The sequence below is a fragment of the Hevea brasiliensis genome, chromosome 5 (genome assembly GCF_030052815.1).
Source record: "Hevea brasiliensis isolate MT/VB/25A 57/8 chromosome 5, ASM3005281v1, whole genome shotgun sequence".
Classification (NCBI taxonomy): Eukaryota; Viridiplantae; Streptophyta; class Magnoliopsida; order Malpighiales; family Euphorbiaceae; genus Hevea; species Hevea brasiliensis.
In genome coordinates this window covers 8381670-8400952 of record NC_079497.1, presented here as the reverse complement: position 1 = coordinate 8400952, position 19283 = coordinate 8381670, and the positions used below count along the sequence as shown (strand labels likewise).

Here is a 19283-nt window from a genome sequence, read left to right as displayed (position 1 = left end):
TCATGCCATGTGTATTTCATACTCATTCTCTTAAGGAAGCAGTTACTAAACTTCTGTATTATTTATGTATCTATGTTGAACTGTTGCTCATTCAGTTAATGAGAATTCCATTTTTCCTTAAAGTTTCTACATGGCATCAAAGCATTTCTTTTCTCTCTGAAAATTTTCCTTTCTTTTCTTGAGAAATTCTTGTTTTTATGGCTGCTAATCAAGCTGCAAATCAGTCTAATGATCCAGCTGCAAATCCTTCAAGTCCATACTTTCCGCATCCAAATGAAAATCATGCTTTAGTCTTGGTTTCACCTGTTTTCACAGGGTCAAACTATCATTAATGCGTATAACTCTTATTTCCAAGAATAAATTGAAATTTGTTGATGGTAATTTGAGAGCTCCTCCTCAAGTCACCGATCCCCTATATTCTATTTAGGAGCGTTACAATACCATGGTGCTTTCTTAAATAATTCGTTCTCTCTTAGTCTATCACACAAAGCCTGCGGTGGATAGACAAAGCAATTAATGTGTGGAATGATTTGGAGGAAAGATTCTCTCAAGGAAATGTTTTGCGGATCTCAGATCTACTGGAAGAGATTTATGCTTTGAAGCAAAGAGAAAAGTCGGTTAACTAATTATTTTACAAAATTAAAGATTTTATGAGATGAGCTATTGAATTTTATGCCAATTCCGTCTTGTTCTTGCAAAATGCAATATTCTTGTGGTGTTTTAACAAAAATGAAAGATTACTTGGTGCATGATTATGTGATTCGTTTTCTTAAGGGTCTTAATGATTATTTGGAAAACCATATTGATTGTTCCCAATATCAGTTAGGCGCAATTACGATGGTAGTTGACTCTCCTTCTTCCTAGCTTGCTACGTATGGACTCTAATGGTTACTAGAATAGATGAGAGAGAAAGGAGTTTTTAGTTGAAATGAGAAGAAAAAGTTTTTTTTCTTATATTTTGAATCAATGTGTACAATTAGTATATATGGTATACAAAAGAGCTACAATTTAGGAGACTAATTAGCTCCAAATCAGGGAAAAGAATATATCAGTCCTAAAATAAGAAACTAAGAATATATCACAGCTGTACAATCTCTAGGTACAAGGAGATTTATAGGATAGATTTGTGAAAGAAAATCTTAACACTCTCCCTCAAATTGGTGCATAGATATCATACATACTCAACTTGCCAAGACATTTGGAGAACACTTGATTTGAGACTGCTTTAATAAGGATATCAACCAATTGATCCTCATATTGAATCTTTGGTAACTGCACAACTTTCCCATCTAATTTTTCCTTAATGAAGAATTTGTCTACCTCCACATGTTTTGTTTAATCATGTTGAACCGGATTATGGGCAATATCACATGTAGCTTTATTATCACAATACAATTGAATTGGTTGTTCAGATGGATAACCCAAATCTTCCAAAAGGAATCTCAGCCATAACGCTTCACAAAGTCTAAGTGCCATACCTCTAAATTCAGCTTCTGCGCTTGAGCGGGCAACAACGTTTTCTTTCTTACTCCTCCATGTAACAAGATTACCACCCACAAATGTAAAGTAACCATACGTCAAGCGCCGATCATCTCTTGCTCTAGCCCAATAAGCATCTGTGTACACATCTATGCCTTGATAATCTGTATTCTTAGTGAACAATATTCCTTTTCCAGGAGCAGACTTAAAACATCTCAAGATGCGCATAATAGCATTCATATGTTGTTCTCCAGGATTATGCATAAACTGACTAACGCCACTTAATGCATATGTAAGATCTGGTCTTGTGTGTGCTAAGTACATAAGCCTTCCTACAAGCCTTTGATATCTCCCTTTGTCAACTGGTACCTGATCTGATTCAATACCTAACTTCAAGCCTTCCTCCACTGGTGTATCAGCTAGTTTGCACGCTGACATGCTAGTCTCTTGTAGTAAATCTAATGCATACTTTCTTTGAGAGAGAAAAATTCCCTTTTTTGATCTAGATACCTCAATCTCGATAAAATATTTTAATGAACCAAGGTCTTTCATTTCGAATTCTCTAAACAAGTACTCTTGCAGTGCTTTTCTTTCCTCTGGATCATTCCCTATTGAAGGAGTGGAAGTGTGAATAAAGGGCATTAGAACCTTGAATTTCAAAAATTATTTCTAAGGTTACATGCATCATACCAAGTGTCTTATGATCCTAATCAATTTCCAATGCCCAATTGCATACTAAAACACATTTTTGCATGCATTAAAATTTTATTTGCCATTAAAGATTATGAATTAATATTTAATTCAATTAAACCCTAACTAAAAGAGAAATTTTTAGGTACTAACCTCTTGATGCACAATTGAAGCCTTTTAGGATGTTCTTAGGACCCCAAATGTTGTCCCTCTAGTTTGTCCACCACAAGCACACACCAAAGATGCAATGGCAGCCCCTAGGTTGGTTCTCAAGCCTTGTCAACCAATTTTGAGATGGAGTTTATGCTTTGTGAAGGTTGTATGAATGTATTGGGTGTTAGAAACACTTTCTAATAATTTTAATTCAACAGAAAATCATAGTTTTTCCCTTGAATCAATTGAGAAATTGAAGAGAAGAGGAGAGGGAGAGATAAAGTTGTCGTCCAACTTGAGAGAAAAGAGAGAGGAGTGTATTTTTTCTTTGTAACTTTTTTTACATGCTTAAGTTAAACCCTAACCTACTCCTTTGCCACATATCATCACAAGATCCCATCTTGTTATTATTTGATTTAATCCTATGAAGTTAAGTGTCAAGTTCCATTTAAATCATGACATATGGTCTTCCATCATAGGAAGAAAAGTGGCAAGATCATATGGTGCCATGTGTCACCATCTCATGGTGCCACATGTCACCATGTGAAAAGACCAATTTGCCCTTACTTTTTATGTAACACCCCTATTTGTATAGCCTGGTATATTTTACTGTTCCAGTGACCGGGGTCGGTCCGGACAAGTAAGGGGATTAGAACCACACTTAAGACAACTAGATAAGCCATAAACACAAATAATTAGTAATTGTTAATTAGTTAAGTATAAATAAGAAAAACAGAACATAAGAAGTTAAATGAGCCGAGAGTCACAGCGATGGGTGACCTTCTCGGGAATGACTGCGAAGTCGATTGAAACTCAAATTTCGAACCGTAAAATGTGACACTGCTGTCCTTAGGACCATTATGAACACAGTGGAAAAGAGAAAATCACAGAAAAAGGTTGTTAAGCCAGTCAAATAATTAGGTCAGGGAGCCGGAAGAAATATTGAATTATTTGTAAACCGGGTTGAACCGGCGAGGGGCAATTTAGTCAATTGACCCCGAGAGCTAACTCCTGACCTAACTGTCAAATAAAATCAGAGAAAAGAAAATTTTGGAATCGAGAATTAAATTAAAGAACTAATAGAAAAAGAAATTAAAAAAAAGAAAGAAAAAAAAAAGAAAAAGTAAAAAGTGATGACATCATGAATGACCTCATACAAAGAAAGAAAAAAAAAGAAAAAGTAAAAAGTGATGACATCATGAATGACCTCATACATGATGCAATAAATAGATAATTAATAAATTTAATTAATTTGAATTTTTGGTCTTCCATAAGACAAAAGACATAAAAAAAAGAGAGAAAAGAAAATAAGGATTAATGACATCATAAAGCTATAATTAAAATTTAGGAAATTATGGATAAATACAATACAAAAGGGACCAATTAAAATTAAAGGATAAAAAAAAAAGTAAAAACTCAAATTTTTTCTTCTTCACCCGTCACTCTCTCTCTCCCATTTCTCTCTCTCATTTTCTCTTCATTTCCACCATTTTTGAACTAAGAAAACTTGCTTTTCTCTAGTTTCTTCCCATAAATTTCTTAAACTCCAACACAAAATCACACTCTTAGATCTAGATACATCACTTGGGAGTAAAAAGGAGAAGAAAAACTTGAAGAAAAGAAAAGGAAAAAGGGAGTGAAATTGAAGAATTGGAATTCAAGTGAAGGTAAGTAATTTACTTTGAAATTTTAGTTTTGATACACATGTATTAAGTTAATTTAACTTAGATTTTAATCTAAAAATCAAAGGAAACAATTGTTGGGGGACTTTTAGTGAATTTCAGCCAGCCAAGGATGTATGAGAATATGATGTATTTTTAATGAATTAAATGTGTTAGGAAGCTTGTATGAAAGTGGTAGTAAGATTGAAATGCTTAAATGTGATAAAATGCAACAATTAGTGTGAGTTAGGGTTTTGGACATTAGGGTTTAGAGACAAAAATGTGAGAAACTTGTAAATAGTGTCTTTGACCTAATTTGAAGTGAGAAATGGTCATTTGTGACCAAATGAAGTGTGTTGGAATGGTTAGAGTTGAAATCAAATTCGGACTCAATGTGGTCATGCTACAAGTCTACTTTGAAGGACCAAAAATAAAATTTTACAAGTCCAATTGGTATGAGACCAATTGGGAATGAAAATAGACACTAAATGACACAATTTTCATTTAGGAAGCATGCCCAAAAAGTGACCAAAACCTAGTGAACAAATTGACTCAATTCTGAAAATCTCAGTCTGTCCCTGTACAAACTGACCAAATGAACAGTGTTTGTTCATTTGGCCATAACTTGAGCTAGGCAGGTCAAAATGACCTGAAATTTTACCAGTGGTTAGATGAGATATAGACCTAAAACTTTCATGAAGAATACAAACCCAAATTATGCCATTAACCAAGTCGTTTGGCCACCCAAAGTTGGTGACCCAAAACTGCCAGAACCAAAAATTGTCCAGAATTCTGGGTTGTGTCTAATCCGGTAGCCATGGTTCAAATGGCTATAACTTGAGCTACAAAACTCCAATTGGAGGTCAAAAAGGAGAATAAACTTAAGATAATAGGGAACATTTCCTATGAAGAAAGTTTTGCCAAATTCTAACAGTAAAGTGACCAATGAAACAGTGCAACTTAGGACACAAAAACTGAAAAATTTCAAATTTGCCTAAAAGACTTAGAATTTGAGAAAATGACCAAAACTAACAAGTTTGGTAATCAAAATATGGTATGTGGGTGAAGTTGAAGTTCCCATACCTATTAAGCCTTAGAAAGTCAACAAATTGACTTGAATAGTATCATGAATAGTAACTCCAAAATAAAAATTTCTAAGAATGCTAATTTAAGCATATTTGGGCTAGAATTAAGTATTTATGAATTAATTATTAGATTTACTGTGAAATAAGGTACTGAAACACTATAAATTTTGTGTTTCATCTGAAAAAGACCTGGAAGGCCTAGAGGCGATTAAGTCCAGGTTTGTGCACAATAACTTTAAATTATTGTTTTCCCACTGAAAACTTGATTTGTATGCATTGTGTTAATTATGGGTTTTGAGAACTATGGTGTTGTCACTTGTTAATGGAAATTTGATTTTGAAAATTGATTGTGTTTATGCACAAAAAATTTTAAATTATAGTTTTCATAATGGAAATTGATTTGTTATACATTGTGAATGTGTTTGTTCATTATGAATTTCGAGAATGTTGTGTTGCCTACTTTGTAAATGAAAAGTTTAGAGTGAAATATGATTTGTGAATTGTATAAAATATTTGAATAATTTGATTTAAATTATTTTTGGTTCACACTTGGCATGACAATATTAATATGTTCCTCCTCCACTTGTGGGGTGAGTATGATATTTGATCAGTTTCCTCCCTCTCGGCTTCGATCGAGGGTGAGTGTGGATGAGTACTCATTAGCTAGCTAGCCACCTCTCTCATTGATTTCGATTAGTGGGGGTGTTTGCCTTGTCGTGATGTACACATGATGTCGCAAGGTGTTTTGCGGTCGCTTGAACGAACCCTCACCGAAGTGGAAAAGAATGAGGAGTCGCCACTTTAGTTTTGAGGGAAACTAAAGAAAACCATTTGTGAAAATAAATTGAAATGAAACCACTTCAAGACAGAGATTCTAGGTTCGGGGTCCGTAAACGGGTGGGGAAGGTGTTAGGCACCCCACCTCGCCCCTTAATTAGGGTAAGTAGATTTAACTTCGCGTTCTTTGTAAATTGGTTAGGAGGGCTTGAATGAAAATGTTAATCCTTTTGACAGAAGGAATATTTGATTCTTCACTAATTCGGATTACCCAGATACATAAGTAAATGAGACAATCTTAGTGAGTTACTGTTGCATGTTAGTTTTGTTTGAAGGGCTATTTTATTAGAATTCAATTTTTGAGATTGGATAAGAACTCTTCTCCGATTTCTTTTGAATATTTACTTAAATTTTAAGTTGAGAACCGGATAAGAACTCTCTTCCGATCCCTTTGAATATTTATTAAAATTTTTAAGCTTGAGAACCGGATAAGAACTCTCTTCCGATCTTCTTAAAATATTTGTTAAAATTTTTGGATTGAGGACCGGATAAGAACTCTCCTCCGATCTCCTTTAAAATATTTGTTAAAATTTTGGATTGAGAATCGGATAAGAACTCTCCTCCGATCTCCTTTAAAATATTTGTTAAAATTTTGGATTGAGAATCGGATAAGAATTTTTTTTGATCTCTCTAAATTTTACCTATCGAGAGGACCTAAGGCTAAGGGTTCTGACGTCTAAAGGTGTCAGGGGATCTGCGCAAGACTTCTTTAGCTTATTGGTACCTTAGGACTGGGCAATGGATGCCAAACCGAATCCTCCGACCTTCCTATATGGTCACCTCACTAGCATTTTTTGGTAGCCGATCTATTCCATTTAATTATCCAAGGTTTGGTTTTACTCTGTCTTATGACGTCTTGCCCTATGGCCTATTGAGTTATTCTAGTGACTCGGCTTTACCATTTTCCTGGCTTATTATTCGGACCTTTCATTATTTCGAAGGGGCTTTTAAGTTGCCATTATCTACATCTCATCCAACCACTTATGTATCGCTCAGAACTAGATGACTTACGCTCAAAAATAATAAAAATTAACAAAAGTATCGACACGGAAATAAACTAGAGCACAACCTTTCTCTGTATCTTTCTAGCGTGATATGAACTTAAAGAAAATAACATGCATAAAGAAAGAAGAATGGAAATGCGTAAGACAATAACTAAACTTAATAAAATGGCAACATGAATACTGACCTGTAAGGAGTCGATTCTAGTGAACTAACCGAGAATCACAAAACGCAATAAGATTGCAAGTTGATAGCCGGGAGACTAAGGTTCGCCTTGGAACAAAGTGCTTCACTAAATGCAATCGAGTCAGAATTATACCCGAGTTTAAATGAGATTGAGCATGGACGATGGAAGTGAAAGTAAAAATAACAAGGAACTGAAAAACGTGAACGCTACGGGATAATGAACGAGCTGAAAATGGAGAGTTTCAGCGTTCAAAATCTTTTAAGAAAACACTTCAGAAAACTGGTTCCAAAAGTTCTTCTTATGAAAGCAGAGTAACGATCTGAATTAAATTTCAGAGTTCTTCCGCTATAGTAACTTCCTCCTTTTTCTTCTTCGTCCCTTGAACAGTTTTTCATGCAGGTATTTATAGAGACCAGGTGCTTCCCGCGAAGGGTCAGGATCTATCTTGAGGGAGATGGAGGGTCAAGGTTTCAAAGGACATGATCGGATGCTTGAGAATTAAAGAGAATTAAAATGAACGGCTGAGATCCTCTCCAGAATATTTGTCCTTTTCTTTTTCTAATCTGACGGTCCCAAACTTTGCTGACCTGGGCGATCCAAGGACTGGGAATGAAAGGCGCTGGCCTTGTCGTCTTCCTCTTTGATCCAAGGGCTCCTAGCTCGTCCTTACAAGTGGGATCAACGGTGGTGATTGAGATGTACAGGACTGTCATGACATACTCTGGCACCTGTCAGCATTGCGGGCGATTCTCAGGCGTGCAGTGGAGATCTTTTCTGCAACGCTTTAACTACCTCGGCTCTGATTCTGGCGACAGTTATTGGGATTTGTCTTATTCTCTTTGCCTTCCGATCTCTCCTCTTTTCTGATCCTCTTAACACGCTCATTTTTCGATCTTTCATACTGGTCTCCCATCTTCCGATCTCTATTATTCCAATCCTTCCCTTAATCAGGCCCGGTCCGATCAAAGCATTAATTCCCCTCGATTCCCGAAGTGTTCGCTTCGTTTTCTGCTTAGCAATAAATGCCCGATTTTCCCCTATATATACCCCTGACAGAAGAGACTTTCCTTATTTGATTTTCCTCTCTTCCTTCTTACTTTCCTGTTCTAACTGCTCCGGCAGTAGTTCCGGCCATGATTGTGGCTGTTGATCCCTTTCCGATAAACCTCTTTATTCCCCGACTGAAAATTTACGATCCCGGTGATCGAATAATCGTGATAACCTTATCTGATGATGGTGAGAGAACTGGACCAATTAACCGATCTGGATCGCGGACCTCGATCGTGCCGATCTCGAGTCGTTCGACCGGTATAATCGGCGAACCGATTTCGACCGAGAAAACTGCTAATGTTCCGCCGACCCTTGGCGGTTGCTCTTCCAAGTTTATTCGGCTTCTCACCACATTGGGTGTTTCGACAGCGGCTTTCCTCCACATTGGGTGTTCCGACAGCGGCTTGGTTCTGGTCGATGACACCCTTTGGATCAGTCATAATCTAGGCTTTGACATAGGCCCTTTAGATAGGATGTTCCGCTGATCTTTAGAGATCGACCTTTTGATGTAATCAGATCTTTAATGTAATCCGATCTTAAGATCGCCCAAATGATGTAATCTGACTTTTTAGAAATGTAATCCGATCTCTTGAGATCGCCCAAATGATGTGATCCGATCTTTTGGAAATAAAATTTTATTTTGACAAGTATCATTCTAATGTTATTGCTTCCGATCTCTAAAGTGTTTGTTCGATCTGGTTCCCAACTGAACAGCCTTTATCCGATCCATACTTCCAAACATCATTTTTAATTAGCCGATCCCTAACTACCCGGTCCCTCCTTATGGAATTTTGGAATATTCGTGAGGCGTGTCAGAATAGCTGGCGAGTCCCGTTAACCGATGCAGTGCCTGGAACATCGTGAGCATTAAATGCTCGAACGAGTATAAATAGGGGTGGGGTTAGCCAGTTGCTCCCGTATGTCATTTTCAGTTTCTCGCTCACAACTTCAAAATTCTCTCGTTTTCTCAAGTTCTTCCGACGCCGATCAGATTTCGGTAAGGGCTTTGATCTTTCTTTTAGTTTAAGTTCTTTATTTCCTTTGAAAATGATCGGCGCCGAGGGTCAGAGAGCGGCAAGGCCCCCTTCCGTTCAGGTCTCGTGGTCATCCGATGAGGTAGAGGTGGTCGGACCAGGCGTTGACTGAACTCGCTAGGGCCTGCCCGATTCGAGGGCACGCGACATCTTCAAGGCATGTACATTCTTCAGGGAGGGAAAGTCTTCCTATGGACGAGCTACCGTCGATCCTTCAGGAAACCGACCTACAATCGTTTAGCCAAGAATACAACATTCGGCCTGATTCGTACGAGCTAATTAAGTGCCACGGCGATCTTCGTGCCGATCACTTCTTCTAAGAGAATGATATGATCATGGTCTACGAAGAACAATTAAAAGCTGGTCTGCGGTTCCCTCTAGACGATTTCTTCAAGGAGGTCTTAAAATTTCACCAAGTGTGCATCGCCCAAGTTCACTCGAACTCGTGGCGGATCCTGGTGGCTTTCAGGGGGCTCTGCCTTGCCAAGGGACTCCATCCTACAGCTAAAGTATTTGCCGAAATACATAAGCTGACCCACCAAAAGGATGACGAGTACTGGTTCTTCCAGGCGAAGCCTCGTTGCGGGCTCTTTACCTATATGCCTTCCTCCCTGAAGAATTGGAAGAATCGCTTCTTTATTCTGAGGAGCAAAATTCCGAACGGCTTCGAGGGCTTCCCTCGAAGCTGGCTACATTTGGGCCCTTCTCATCCGAAGCATCTCGCCCTGAATAGGGAAGAGGGAGCCATGGTGATGGAATTGAAAGATCAAGCGGCTAGGGAGAAGTTTTCTTGTTTGGATGCAGTGACAGCCGAACTGCATCATTGGACGATGCAGCTGATCACCAGCGAAGATCGCGGGCTCCAATTCTCTGACTTCGGCCTGGGTATTTTCTGTAATCTCTGATCTTAGGCCTTAGCGATCTCACTGACCTATTCTCTGTGCAGGTATGGCAAGCGGCGAAGCTTCTAAGGAGAATCGGAAGTGAAAGAGGGAGATCTCCCGGAAGGTGCGGGAGATGAAGCGATCCGAGCTACTTCAAACGCCCGGTCATGAGCCTAGGGAAATACAAGAAGGCTCGTCTCAACTTTCGGGGCAGCCGATCCCCGAGGTAGAAGTGATCCGATCTCCTCCTCGTTAAGAAGAGCCGCCTCCACCTCCTCCAGTTACTTCGGGCGCGGAAGGGGGTCCTTCCCAACAACAGGCGATGCCCCTTTCTCGTGGTGCTCAAGTACTGCTCAATTCACTAGAGAAGAGTCGAACGGTCCGAGAGAATCCAGGCTTTGCTAAAGTGCTGGCGTCCTCTATATTCCTTCGAGAAGATCGGGATAGGCTGTCTCCGGATAGCCTTGATGATATCTTGACCAGATCTATGAGCTTGAACGTTGAGTGTTTGGTGAATCAGCACATGATTCGGGAGAAGGCGCATCGGTTGGGTAAAGAGGTCGAGAGGATAGGTCATGAAGCAGCTTCCCTCCGATCCCAACTATCATCCGCTCGGGACTACATATCTGAACTTGAGGGGCGATCGAAGTATTATGAGGACAAGCTGGTCGAGCAAGCTCATGTTCTGGCTGAGCAGGATCATGCTCTTAAAGAAGTACAAGCGCTCTGGGCCGATGAAGCTGCTCAACTTGCTCACCTTGCTGAGGAGCTCAAGGCGAAAGAGGAAGAGATGGTGACTAGAGTGGCCGGCGCTTATGTGAATGCCCACAGAGATCTCCTGGCTGAGCTCAAGAAGCGTTACCCTGAGGAGGACTTCTCCTGGATGGCCAACCTGGCTCCCGAGGATGAAGGTGAGGAGAGTGAAGAGGAGGCTGAGGGTGAGAGGGGAGACGGACAAAATGTAGATCAGGCTGGGGGTGATCCTCCAGCTGAATAACTTGTACAAATTCTTGAAATGAAATGAAATGGAATGCCTCTTTTGTTCTATGAATGGTTGTGATCGGAAAATTTCTAAATTATTTGAACACTTGATTGTCTGAGTATGTTGAAATAACTCAAAGTGATTATTAACCTAAGTGTGAGAGATCGGAAAACACAATGAGCATGAGATCGGTAGGGAACCAACGCTAAACGGGACTTGATTAAAATTGGAAATTTGGCTTAAACATTTAAGATCGGAATCATCGTTAAACCGGAACGGAACCTTTGATTATTCTTAAACTTTTGAAAGGGAGATCGGCAATAAAACTGGTAACAAAGATCTAGTGTCAGTTCAATTTCTTTTATGAAAAGAGATCAGGAATATACTTGACTGGTCAGGAGATTCGACAATGGGTTTGAGGGATCGGTAAGTGACTTAATAGACCGGTAAGGTTTTGACTGATGTGAGGACTTAGCATTGATTCAATTCCTTCTGAGGAGAGATCGGAAATGTGGTTATCTAGCAAAGAGAGATCGGAAATGTGCTTGGTTGGCAAAGGGAGACTTAGTGCTGGGGAAGTTTATTGATTCTGGGGATCGGTTTCAAAGTTTATTGATTCTGGGGATCGGCCAAAATATGGTGTCGACAGCTGCCCCTCTTTACATAATTTCTATTAAAGGAAAAATTTTCCCGTGTAGGAATTATGTAAAGATTCAGACCCATATTTTGGACGATTAGGTGTTCAAAGTTAGGGAACTAAAGCATACCTAAGTTAGTGACCTAGAAATCGGCAACAGAAGTTAAATCAAAATCAACTTGGATCAAGGAACCAGAGGTTGATAACAGGAAATGTAAATTGCAGGAAATTAAAATCAACTTAGATCAAGGAACCAGAGGTTGATAACAGGAAATGTAAATTGCATGAAATTAAAATCAACTTAGATCAAGGAACCAGAGGTTGATAACATGAAATGTAAATTGCAGGAAATTAAAATCAACTTAGATCAAGGAACCAGAGGTTGATAACAGGAAATGTAAAGGCATGAAATTGAAATCAACTTAGATCAAGGAACAAGATGTTGATAATAGGAAATGTAAAGGCATGAAATTAAAATCAACTTAGATCAAGGAACCAGAGGTTGATAACAGGAAATGTAGAGGCATGAAATTAAAATCAACTTAGATCAAGGAACCAGAGGTTGATAACAGGAAATGTAAAGGCATGAAATTAAAATCAACTTAGATCAAGGAACTAGAGGTTGATAACAGGAAATGTAAATTGCAGGAAATTAAAATCAACTTAGATCAAGGAACCAGAGGTTGATAACAGGAAATGTAAATTGCATGAAATTAAAATCAACTTAGATCAAGGAACCAGAGGTTGATAATAGGAAATGTAAATTGCAGGAAATTAAAATCAACTTAGATCAAGGAACCAAAGGTTGATAACAGGAAATGTAAAGGCATGAAATTAAAATCAACTTAGATCAAGGAACCAGAGGTTGATAACAGGAAATGTAAATTGCACTTACAAAGCAAGCCTAATCCGGACACAAGAAGTTCTTCCCCAATGAAGTGTACTTAACAAAATCCCGAAGGCCAATGGTGAATGGAGGACGAGTTGCAAGACTTGACCTATGACCTCATTTCTTCAAATGCCCCATTTCTGTTTTTTGACTTTCTCCCGAAAAGCGCCCTTGCGGGTTTTCACTTCCCCTTCGACTAGAAGCGTCCTTCCGGGTTTTCACCTCTAGTCTTTTTTTTTTTTTTTTTTTTTGCTCGCTCTTTCAGGACGCCCTTTCGGGTTTTCATCCTTCACTCATTTTACAGAAAGCGCCCCTTCGGAGTTTTCGCCTTCTTTCACACATTTTGCTAGGAGCGCCCTTTAGGGTTTTCACTCCTACCCCTTTTTTTTTTTTCTAGGTCATTCCCTGCAAATCTCATAGTAAAGTACGTGAGGTTATCAATTATCAAATCTTAATCTTATGGCAAAAATTTTAACAGATTAATAGCGCATTAAATAACGAGATTGCAGAAAGATAATATTAAAGGGTGAGTATAAAGGGAAGATAAAAACATAGGAAACGAAGTATGACTTTATTATAGCTTTAATAAAAACAAAAGATAGAATTTCAAAGGAAAAGGGTACAAGGATAGATCTCACATATTCCTTGTGGCTGGCTTTGAAATCCCTTAACTGCCATTATTTCAAGTTCTCTGAAGCCTCATGCCGTGACGGTTTCCTCTCCATCCTCGGTTTCGTGCCCCATTCCTTATTTCTCCATTTTGGTTCTTGGGACGCCCTTTCGGGTTTTCACCCCTAACCACCCCTTCTCTTTTTTTTTTTTGCTCTTTCAGGACGCCCTTTCGGGTTTTCATCCTTCACTCATTTTATAGAAAGCGCCCCTTCGGGGTTTTCGCCTCCTTTCATACATTTTGCTAGGAGCGCCCTTTCGGGTTTTCACTTCCTACCCTTTTTTTAGGAATAGTATCTCTTGACGGTGTCAGCATTCACAAGTCTTGGAAATTCTTCACCATCCATGGGGGTCAAGATCAAGGCTCCTCCAGAAAATGCCTTTTTAACCACATAGGGTCCCTCGTAGGTTGGTGACCATTTGCCCCGGGGATCGTTTTGATTCGGCGATTACTTTCTTGTAATCAGTCCCGGGTTGGAATTCGCGTGGGCGAACGCTTTTGTCAAATGCCCTAGCCATTCTCCTCTGGTATAATTGCCCATGACATGCTACTGTTAACCTTTTCTCATCCAGCAAGTTTAACTGATCCAACCTTGACTGGATCCATTCTGACTCATCAATCCCTGATTCCTTCAGAATCCTTAGGGAAGGAATTTCAACCTTAATAGGTAATACTGCTTCCATCGTGTAAACCAGTGAGTATGGAGTTGCCCCGGTTGAGGTTCTTATAGAAGTCCGGTATGCGTTAAGAGCGTAGGGAAGCATATTATGCCAATCCTTATATGTGACTGTCATTTTCCGAATTATCCTCTTTAGATTTTTGTTTGCGGCTTCCACAGCTCCATTCATCTGGGGACGGTATGGGGAGGAATTGAGATGTCGGATTTTGTATTGATCACACAATCTCTGAATCTTTGGACCATTCAGATTCTTAGCGTTGTCAGTGACGATTTCAATGGGGAGACCATGCCGGCAGATGATATTGTTTCTGAGGAATTTGAGAAACGTGTTCTGTGTAATATGAGCGTATGACGTGGCTTCGACCCATTTAGAAAAGTAGTCGATTGCTACCAGGATAAACCTGTGCCCATTGGATGCCTTAGGGTTGATGGGACCAATCACATCGATGCCCCACATTGCGAAAGGCCACGGTGAGACGAGGTTGAACAACTTGTGAGGTGGCACATTTATTGGATCCGCATAAATCTGACACTTATGGCACTTTCGGAAATACTCGATGCAATCCTTTTCCATTGTAGCCCAAAAATACCCACGTCGCATGATTTGCTTAGCCATCATGTGCCTATTGGCATGGGTTGCACAATTTCCCTCATGAGTCTCAAAAAGGATTCTCTTCGCCTCTTTTGCATCCACACATCTCAACAATTCGCCGTTGGAGCTCCTCTTGTATAGGGTCTCTCCACTGGGGAAGTATCCCAATGCTAATCTCCGAATCATCCTCTTTTCATTTTTGCTTGCCCCCGAAGGAAATTCTCTGGTTCTGCAGTAGACCAGGATATCGTGATACCAAGGTTTACCATCGGGTTCTCCTTCAATCATGAAGCAATAAGCTGGTTCATTCCTTGCCTTAATCTTCAATATCTGAGTCATCTGCCTTTCTTCGATTTGAGCCATAACAGCTAGAGTAGCTAAGGCATCAGCAAATTGATTCTTGTCTCTACTAAGATGAGTGAAAGAGATTTCTTCGAATTTCTTAATCAGCTCCAGTAAGTACTTCTGATAAGGGATCAGCTTCGGATCCTTAGTTTGCCATTCTCCCTTGACTTGATAAATAATCAGGGCTGAGTCTCCATATACCTCAAACTTCCTGATTTTCATTTCGATGGCAGCCTGTAGACCCATCACACAAGCTTCGTATTCCGTGACGTTGTTGGTGCAGTCAAATCTCAACTTGACAGCTATCGGAAAGTGTTTTCCATCCGGGGATATCAATACAGCTCCAACCCCATTACCGGACAAATTGACAGCTCCGTCGAAATACATTTCCCATACATCGGTTGGCCCCTCTTCTTCGTAGTCTACTTCATTAATATGCTCATCAGGGAACTCAAAATCCAGAGCTTCATAATCCTGGATAGGATTTTCTGCTAGGAGGTCAGCGATCACGCTACCTTTCACCACCTTCCGGGTCATATAGACTATGTCATATTGGGAGAGTATGACCTGCCACTTGGCTATCCTGCCTGGCACGAATGGGCTTTCGAATACATATTTGATAGGATCTATCCTGGAGATGAGCCATGTCTTGTGATTCAACATGTAGTGTTTGAGGCGATTTGCTGTCCAAGCTAACGCGCAGCAAGTCTTTTCTAAGAAAGAGTACCTTGACTCACAATCATTGAACTTTTTTCTTAGATAATAGATAGCCTTCTCCTTTCGGCCAGTATCATCATGTTGTCCCAAAACACATCCCATCGAGTTCTGTTGGACTGCCATATACAGGATCAGAGGCCTCCCCGCCACGGGTGGAACCAATACTGGTGGGCTTGACAGATACCGCTTGATTGTCTCGAAAGCCTCTTGACAAACTGAATCCCATTGAGTGGTGTTGTTCTTTCGGAGCAGTCTAAAAATAGGCTCGGCCTTAGCGGTGAGATTGGAAATAAATCTCGATATGTAGTTCAACTTTCCCAGAAAACTGCGCACCTCCCTTTCTGTTTTCGGGGATGGCATCTCTTGAATAGCTCGGACTTTGTCTGGATCAACCTCTATTCCCTTCTCGCTCACTATGAATCCCAACAATTTTCCTGACCTAGCTCCGAATATGCATTTGGCAGGGTTCAGTTTCAACTGATATTTCCTGAGTCTCTCAAATACTTTCCTCATCACCTGCACGTGGCTTTCTTCTCCTCTAGACTTGATGATCATATCATCCACATACACTTCCACCTCTTTATGCATCATATCGTGGAATAATGTGACCATAGCGCGTTGATAGGTGGCGCCAGCATTTTTCAACCCAAAAGGCATGACCCGATAACAAAATACTCCCCACTGGGTGATAAAAGCGATTTTTTCTTTGTCTTCCTCATCCATTGGGATTTGATTGTACCCAGATGCCCCATCAATGCATGAACACCTGCCCAATCCCACAGCATTGTCTACTAACACATCAATGTGAGGGAGAGGGAAATCATCTTTTAAACTTGCTTTATTAAGATCCCTGTAATCAACGCACACCCGAACTCTCCCATCCTTCTTCATTACCGAGACCACATTAGCTACCCATTGGGGATATTTGACTACTTCCAGGAACCCAGCATCATACTGTTTCTTGACTTCATCCTGAACTTTGAGCAGTGTGTCAGGATTCATTCTTCTTAGTTTCTGTTTCACCGGGATTGTCCCCGGAATAAGGGGAATTTTGTGTGCCACTATCTGGGGGTCCAAGCCAACCATATCATCATAGCTCCAGGAAAATACGTCCAGGAATTCTCTAAGCAAACTGATCATATCTCCCAATTCTTCACTCTCCACTACCTTAAGTTCCCTTTTTACTTCTTCAGTGCCTAAGTTTATGGTGCGTGTTTTGTCTCCGCAAGGCACTAGGGAGGGTTCATCCTTTTCATTGCTTTTTTCTGTAAGATCTTCCTCAGATTCTCTTGAAGTAATGGCAGTTATGGGGATTTCAAAATTAACCAGAGGAATTTCTGAGTCTATTGAATTATTAGGTGTTAATTGACGAATGGTCCTGAATGAATGAAAATAGAACATATTATAAGGATGGAATTCAAAAGGAAAGAAAGAGAGAATTGGATTTAAAATGCGCTATTAATTCATTAATATTTATGCCATAAGAAAAAGGTCCATTTACACTTGCCACCATGGACAAAATGATCAAGTGTAGATAACCAAAGGTACTTTACTCGAAATTGAGTACAGGGATGTCCTTTGCTGTCCAGTTGTCCAGCTCTTGCCCCTCAGCTATTGGCGAGACCAGAGCCTCATACAAGAAATCCAGGTGGATGACATCAATGGATGGTTCATCAAGTGATTCTTCCACGTCTGCCGGATTTTCAATGACCGGTTTAGTGAAGATCTCCGTGATTCTAGGGACCACCTTCCCTTTCCCCATTTTCTGGTCAAACCTTTGATCCCGAAGCATTTTCCTCATCTAGAATCGCCCATCCATAAGGGCATCTTCCTCATAACCCAAACCGTGGCGGCCTATCTTCTGGATAGCCGGTATGGGTTCAATGATTCCCTGTAATGTGGCGCCTAGGCCTTTGCCTTCTTCGTACCCACTCCTCGACATTATCTTGGCTACCATATCCATAGCCCCTTCATTTCTGGTTTCTTGTAACTCAAGGGCCTGGAAGGAGCTTTCCAACAACTCCTTGGCTGTTTCCACATAAGGGAGTGATTGTGGCTTGGTGACCAAAATGGCTTCTTCTCCTCTTACAGTGATGATTTTGCCGTCCATAATGTATTTTATCTTTTGGTGCAGAGTTGAGGGAACGGCGTTCGCAGAATGGATCCAAGGCCTCCCCAGCAACATAGTGTAGGCTGGCTCAATATTCATCACTTGGAATGTGACATTGAAGGTGCATGCGCCAATTTGGAGTGGTAAGTCAATATCTCCCAACACTTCTCTTCTGGTACCGTCAAAGGCTCTTACCACCATAGCACTTTGACGTATGTCTGATTGGTCAACTGGCAACCTAGCCAAGGTAGCACTAGGGAGTACATTGAGAGCTGATCCGTTATCAATAAGTACCTTGGCTACTATACAACCCTTACATTTCATTGTTACATGCAGAGCTTTAGTGTGCCTTAAACCCGCTGGGTCTATCTCGTCTTCCGAGAAAGTAACAAAACTGGATGCCTGGATTTGTCCTACTATCTTCTCAAACTGCCCTGGAGTGATGTCGGGGTTTACAAAGGCCTGATCCAGGATTCTCTACAAGGCTTGTCGGTGCACTTCTGAGCTCAAGATCAGCGATAACAGTGAAATTCGGGCAGGTGTCTTTCTCAACTGCTCCACCACATCATACTCACTTTATTTCATTATTTGGAGCAGCAGCTCCTCCTCTTCTTTATGTCCGGTAGGCTCTACTTCCTCTGTCTTCTCAACCTCCTCTTCTGTATTCTTCAGTGACTTTCCCATCTTTACTTTCTCTTTTCTTCGTTCCCGTAACACCTCCCACTTCGAGTTATGAACTCGACTTCTTGTTCAAGCGAGGAGGATTTTGTGGCGAACGGTGAAAGATTAACACAGGGAGTAATCGGTGGTAGGTCCAGCATAAGTCATTTTAAAATGTTCATGAGGAGTAAAACATGGTTTTGGTGGTGCCGGAGGTGAGGCAAGATTAGGAGCTGATGTACTGCTTGACGCTCCTTGAGTGAAAACTTGAAAATTATAGTTCCAAGGGACAGCGTGAGTATTGGTGATAGGGAGCTGAGGCGGAGTTCGAATAACCGTTATTGGCGGTGAGGCTACTGGGGGTGAGAAGGTGATTCTGGGTTTAGGGGTAGAAGCATTCCGGCTGTATCTAGTTGTGTTCACTCCCCCTTCCGTCTTCGACCTTGTCTGGCATCTCAGAACTTTGAGGAATAACAAGTTCTGAACCTCTTGCTTGAATCCCTCACAGTCCTGTAGCTCATGATCAGTTGCCCCTCCATGGTAAGGACACCCCGTATCCTCTACTGACCTTGATACCTGAGGGCAAAGGTAGCCTTCCTTCCTTGCTACGGCAAAAATTTCCTCAAAGTGAGGAATCAGCTCGTCTACCTCCGGTGTCGACCTTTCTCTATCAGGCTCTATCATATTTATACCATTGCCCGCATTATGGTTGGGCAATGGGTTTGAGGTAACATTGGGGAGGGAACCATTTCCCTCAATTTTCAGCCACCCGTTCCGGATTAAAGCGTGCACTCTCCCCCTGAGTGCTCCGCAGTTGTCAGTTGAATGCCCTTGTGCCCCTCCATGATACTCACAACGGGCAGTGGCATCATACCACCTGGGATATGGAGGCTGAATTGGGTCTAGGGGAATTGGTGCAATCTGGTTTATACCGACAAGG

At 40.7% G+C, this 19283-nt stretch overlaps 1 protein-coding gene across 1 annotated transcript; it reads right to left on the bottom strand.

Moving 5' to 3' along the window:
• Positions 1-1335: 1335 nt before the first annotated feature.
• LOC131180061 (uncharacterized mitochondrial protein AtMg00810-like) lies at positions 1336-19027 on the bottom strand. The gene is made up of 2 exons (XM_058147661.1): positions 18850-19027; positions 1336-2087 (listed from the first exon to the last, which is right to left on the bottom strand). Exons 1-2 carry the CDS (start codon positions 19025-19027, stop codon positions 1336-1338), a joined length of 930 nt encoding a protein of 309 aa, XP_058003644.1.
• Between the last annotated feature and the right edge of the window lie 256 nt (positions 19028-19283).

Excerpts from the sequence above, each read along its gene's own strand:
- LOC131180061 (XM_058147661.1), bottom strand. The coding sequence starts at position 19,027 with ATGATAGAGCCTGATAGAGAAAGGTCGACACCGGAGGTAGACGAGCTG. Across the intron at positions 2,088-18,849 it reads TGATCATGAGCTACAGGACT|GGAATGATCCAGAGGAAAGA; the intron begins GTGAGGGATTCA and ends CTCCTTCAATAG.